The sequence below is a fragment of the Haliotis cracherodii genome, unplaced genomic scaffold (assembly GCF_022045235.1).
Source record: "Haliotis cracherodii isolate W230 unplaced genomic scaffold, xgHalCrac1.p SCAF_4, whole genome shotgun sequence".
Lineage (NCBI taxonomy): Eukaryota > Metazoa > Mollusca > Gastropoda > Lepetellida > Haliotidae > Haliotis > Haliotis cracherodii.
In genome coordinates this window covers 21,680,174-21,686,138 of record NW_027266297.1, presented here as the reverse complement: position 1 = coordinate 21,686,138, position 5,965 = coordinate 21,680,174, and the positions used below count along the sequence as shown (strand labels likewise).

Genomic DNA, 5,965 nt, shown 5'->3' with positions numbered 1-5,965 from the left:
CAACATAATGTGCTATGTTTTGTCATACACGGGACTGAATATTTTACCAATACGGATTATGCAAATCGAAAAGATATATTTCCATGAGGATGTTTTGCAAAAGTCGATATGAATACTATCTCGGGACTGTTGCCTATTTCGTCAGCAATGAATCACCAACAAGTGAAACAGTTCCTTGGAGGAATTTCCTTATATTTAATTAGGAGGTGAGGCGATTATTGCACCTATATAGCGACGTGCATGTGTGTGTTTGTGTGGCTGCTTGTACTAGTCCGGACTGATGCCGATTTATAGTAACTCACTGAGATACCATGCCGCAGTTTAACATGAATACCCCACTCAGACACAATATACTGACTCCGAGCCGACCAGTTCTTGTTTTGGCCCCCTAATGCCGAGCGCCAGGCAGGGTAACAACAAGTACCATCTTTTAACGTCTTTTGGTATGACGCAGCCGGGGATCGAACCCCGGACCTTCCCCTCTCCGGGCGGACGCTCTACCTCTAGACCCCGGAGGCGGTCTATTTAATTAGGAGCTAATTGCAACGTCTCAAGTATAATTACAGAGAAATCCTTTCACTACACCTGAAACTAAATATACACATACGAAAGGAAACAATGCATTGTAATGTTTTGTATTACTTCTTTATTCATGTGAAAGTTAACAGAAGTTAGGAAAGTGTAAAAACCTACAACGCTGAATTGAAAAAGGGTCAATATTAACCAGAACGTTAACATACGAGAACAGTGCTTGCCAAATGTTGGCGACTAGCCAGTTGTTTTCATGTAGTCGTAATATCCTCAGCAGTTTCATTGTATTCTCAACTATCATGACCCGTGCGCCGAACATAAAAATGGTCAAGATTTATCATTATCAGCGACAATAATATGTTATGGTGATTCCCTATTTAGTTTTCTTTTCCCAAAGTTTAATACATGACGCGTCAAAAGTATACTTAATAGCTAAATCAATAAATGTGTTAGAAACAGCACATTTGTGGAAGCTTCATGTTTGAACATAATGATGCTGATGGTGGAATTCGCTCTTTAAACTTATTCCTGTCAAAAATTACATTCGTTTGATTTTCAAAGCACATTACACATCAGCATTTACAAAATATAAGTTTCATGAAAGTGACATTTCATGTATACGTGTTTTACTTATTGCCAATGCAAACAGTTTACAACGTCTTGAAGAGTGAAATACTGAATTTAACGTTAGTTTTGTCACTAGATATGTTTATGATTAACGCTAACTTGCTAGGAGACAGTTACAATGTAATTAGTTACACATAACGTACTTGTTGACGTCTTATAAATAACGATGAACATAAACAATTTCTCTTTTACGACTGGTCATGTACTGTAAGGACGTACATGTACGATGTGTCCTTGACATTGATAATATAAGAAATGCAAATTGCATTTAAGTAAAACCTATATTTGGAATGTAAATGCATTGTGTTAATTAACAAATATAGGCATGTGACAAATATTACATTCGGGTAAGCACAACATGAACAACCATAAGCATAACAGAAACAAGTGCTATGATTATCTAGTGACCTCAAATGATCTGCAGAGCTGTATCAATGACCAGTAATGGTAAACAGCTTTAATACAATAAATGAGTGAGTGAGAGAGTGAGTATGGTTTTACGCCGCTTTTAGCAATATTCCAGCAATATCCACACATTGTACCCATATCGGGAATCGATCCCGGGTCTTCGGCGTGACGAGCGAACGCTTTAACCACTATGCTACCCGACCGCCCCTAATACATTAAAATAATGATGTTTCAAAATTACAATGAATTCTAACATCACATAGGATTTTATTCGATTCTGACTGCTCAATCAGAGGGTTCAAAATCACTACAACCTCATCTGTTTGAAACAACAGATTTAGCATCCGCATCAATGAAAAAAACTAATGTTTGTAGAAAATTCGCTTCTCAATAATAATTGTCGAAAGGCATTTTGAACAAATGATGGACAAGTATTGTTTACAAAGTTCATAAACACACTACTACAAGTATATGTGGCTGTATCAGTTCTGTTCCAAATTGAACATGACGCCGTCAGATCTACAAATAATGGGGTTGCTACAAATGTTTCACATTGTGAGTACTCGGATCAAGGCCTATTCCTTTGTACAAACAAACCCACACAATTTCGATGTCAAATTACGATCGATGTACCCAATGTCCCCGTTGTATATGTATAATGTACTTTATTTGTAAGTAATGAGAACACTAATCACTGGATCGAGTGATCAGTCTCGGTGACGTAGTCAATAACGTAAAAGCCGCACCCAATGGAACTTATGATATCAACTAATGGTTTGTCTGGTCCAGAATGGAGAATTGGTTACTGCGGCGTTTAACATTATTCACTCAATCAAATTTTAGTTCTTCATACTGTGAATTAACATGTGAAGTCTTGCGAGTAGTATGGGTTGCCATCGTGCAATATTCTTGATTCATCGACGCATCCCTGTGCAAAGTTGCATCTCGTGACGCTGGTCCATCAGGGGCCTTAATGGCTGGTGTAGAAGATCCATAGTGTACGTTTTCTGCTACAGTGACGTTCACCGACATTGCAGGCACTGCTGACAACGCTGGAGGCAAGGTTCGTGTCGGACCACCATGGTTCCTTGGTCTTGCTGTGGATTTTCTGAGCGAAAATATACACACAAACAATATAGCATTACACAACATTTAGTTTCTCAGTTTATTATTTATTAAATAGTTATGTTTATACCGTCAACGTCATTTTACATTTAGATCTGTAGTGCAGCCATTTCGTGAGACAATAGGGACAACTGTGCACTTGATGATAACAGCATAAAATTTGGAACAGTTTTAAAAATTTTACATTCCAAATATTTTCAGATGTGCGGCCACCCAAAAAAGTTCAATATGGCCGCCATGGAGGAATGAAATTCTGGTGTAACATGCTGGAATGTATTTACCCAACACTACATCTGTAAAGTAAATAACTTTATCATAATCATACTATTTATCTCTATTTATGTAATCTAAAGGGTGAAAACATGAAAGAAATATGCATTTCTTTCTTCTTCAGCATATCCTTAAGACATGTTTCTTTGAGGTCAATTAACTATACCAATATGTTATACTCATATGCTGAATACAATGACAACAACATTATTTTAAAGAACAAAATTTGCATTCATTGAAATGTGCAGTAAATGGCTACTGGTTTGCTTGGCTAGGGACAATTAAATGTGAGCATCAAATGTGCCAGGCCCCATATCTGAAAATATTTGGAATGTCATCACCTACAACTGTGCCAAGTTTCATGCTTTAACCACAAAGTGCGCATTATTTTACGAAACGGCTGCACAAAAGATCAGGATCTATAAATAAAGCATTGAATAACTGCTCATGTTCTCGAATGAGTGAGTGAGTGAGTATGGTTTACGCCGGTTTTTGGAATATTCCAGAAATATCACGGCGGGGGACACCAGAAATGGGCTTCACACATTGTACTCATGTCGGGAATCGAACCCGGGTTTTTGTCGTGACGAGCGAACGCTTTAACCACTAGGCTACCCGACCGCCCCTCATGTTCTCGAAGCAAGGGAGTTGACTGATTATAGTTTCTTGTCCAGTTTCCACCCTTGCCGAACTAGGCTGGAATTTTGTTACTCGATTGTAGCGCCGCTATTGGATATTGCGAGTTTTGTCCCTTCTATATCCCATCAATTAATCAGTCAGATTCCACCTCTCATAACGATCTGATCGATCATCACGATCTGTATGGTAATAAAACGGGTCGTACCTCGCGAAGTGCACCGGATCACGTAAGTACATTGTACTTTCATTAGAAACATGAAACGATTTGGAAAATATCTGTCAACGCCCAGTTGACGGTACACATGTTTTACTGTGCAAAACGCGATTTTGATTGGACATGCATAGACTCGTTTGGCCAGCCAAAATACAACTCAGAAATCCCAGCCTTGTTCGGCAAATGTGGAAACTGGGCTCCGTATTCAAGATGATAACTACTATTTGTAGTATAATGAATACATTTATTGCTGCCGAAAGCAATTACTTCTACTACAAGGATATTACAATATGTACTATTTAGTAATACTATTACGCTGAAACGTGTCTTACATACTATTAGGTTGTTTAGTAAATACTGTTCTTGTTATGACAGAACCATGCTACTTCAATGGTACAATCATTCTATGGAAAGATGTTTAAATGGTAACCTAATTAATAATTTCTATATAATTTCTAAAATGAAATAAATTATATCAGACCCTGCTTTCAAGAATAAGATGATCAGACGAAGTGATTACATGAACACACTTCCTATTTGGGAGAATATATAATGAATCCGCTTATGTCAATATTCTACTATCATCAACTTAAAAACTGATAACACTCTCTTCAATTTTCCCCATAATGTTTCACATACCTTCTCCCACAGATCCCACAGATTATAATCACAGCAATAATCAAACTCAGCACAAAGACCGCACATGCAGCAATAATGTGCCAGTCCTCTGAAAATAGAGACGGTGATTGTTTTTTTTCATCGATTATTTTTGTTTTTCAGCAATGTAAGATTCAATAGTTATTATTCAGACAACGAGAAGGTTACTATGTTTGTGAACCAGTTATTCAATCAATGCAATATACCATTATTCGAAATTATTCACCAGATACTCACTTATACAAGTTCCTGGAATGCATATTGTACAGGGTGCGGTGCAGTCTGAAATGGATATTATCGAAACGATATTGATTCCAGTCATTTTCCTGACACTGGGAGACAAACGTCATCATGCATATGTTGAGACAAGGGTATGATTTTTAGATGTGTCTCTTTAGCAAACTGGAATTAATACAAAGATTTATTTGACTACGAAGCATTTAATTTGAAAATAGTCATTGAAATAATTCACAATATTACACTTCTTAGTACAGTTCCAAATAATCAGTTAAATAATTGTTTTCTTTCCTAATTTCTGTGCTACTATGTGAGGTGGCTTTTGACTTATCTTGATTTAACCTAGAGGAAAACCACTACCTATTAACATTAAAGAGGTAAAACATTGAAAAGATATTTGGCATTAAGATTATGTTGATTAAAGAATGTACTTACTAGCACTTGCTTCGCCTAGGGTGACAAACTGCAAGAAAGTAACACAGCACAGCCACTTGAGCATCGCGATTTGCAGATTATAGACACGAACATTAAAACAACAGGTTTTACATGTCAAACCTTTGCAATTAATTCCTCTGAAAATTCGGCACAGTAAATAATAGAAGACCGCGTAAGAAAATATTGCGCCTAATGAGAAACTGTCCTTGGTCGGTTCCGGTACAAATTCACTTATTCAGGGCACAACGAAAAAACTACCTAGTTCAACTAGATCACTGGATGTCACCAGGTTCCAGAAGGCTACTGTACCACCAGCCAACCCAAAGTCGCTGTGTTGAATCAACAACACAACAGGGACATACGGTTGATAAAAAGTCAATCACAAAGTATAATTTCAATCGTAACATTCTGCTGAACTGAACATGCCATTATTATCTATGTCATTACCATATAACATTATGAAGTTACAACATTGTGTAACAAAGGTCGTTGAGAGATTAACATTTTAATCACAAAGTCGTCTAAATGGACCCGGGGCGGTCGGGTAGCCTAGTGGTTAAAGCGTCCGCTCGTCACGCCGAAGACCCGGGTTTGATTCCCGACATGGGTACAATGTGTGAAGCCCATTTCTTGTGTCCCCCGCCGTGATATTTCTGGAATATTGCTGAAAGCGGCGTAAAAACATATTCACTCACTCTACATGGATCATCACAAGCTACATCCTTCCTAGGGACGATTCGTGATTATTATTTGTAGTTTATACAAACGTCGTTAATGACATGAAAGCATGCGACTTTTATGGGAACCAACTTCAATATTGTT

The 5,965-nt window shown here is 37.6% G+C and overlaps 1 protein-coding gene across 1 annotated transcript; it reads right to left on the bottom strand.

Annotated features, from left to right (window-relative positions):
* Positions 1 to 702: 702 nt before the first annotated feature.
* Positions 703 to 5,462, bottom strand: LOC139479933 (uncharacterized). Its single transcript, XM_071262869.1, has 4 exons — positions 5,144 to 5,462; positions 4,709 to 4,753; positions 4,454 to 4,541; positions 703 to 2,674 (listed from the first exon to the last, which is right to left on the bottom strand). Exons 1-4 carry the CDS (start codon positions 5,205 to 5,207, stop codon positions 2,395 to 2,397), a joined length of 477 nt encoding a protein of 158 aa, XP_071118970.1. The 5' UTR covers positions 5,208 to 5,462; the 3' UTR covers positions 703 to 2,394.
* Positions 5,463 to 5,965: the final 503 nt, after the last annotated feature.

Excerpts from the sequence above, each read along its gene's own strand:
- LOC139479933 (XM_071262869.1), bottom strand. The coding sequence starts at position 5,207 with ATGCTCAAGTGGCTGTGCTGTGTTACTTTCTTGCAGTTTGTCACCCTA. Across the intron at positions 4,542-4,708 it reads CATTCCAGGAACTTGTATAA|AGGACTGGCACATTATTGCT; the intron begins GTGAGTATCTGG and ends CTCTATTTTCAG. Across the intron at positions 2,675-4,453 it reads TGTGGGATCTGTGGGAGAAG|AAAATCCACAGCAAGACCAA; the intron begins GTATGTGAAACA and ends ATTTTCGCTCAG.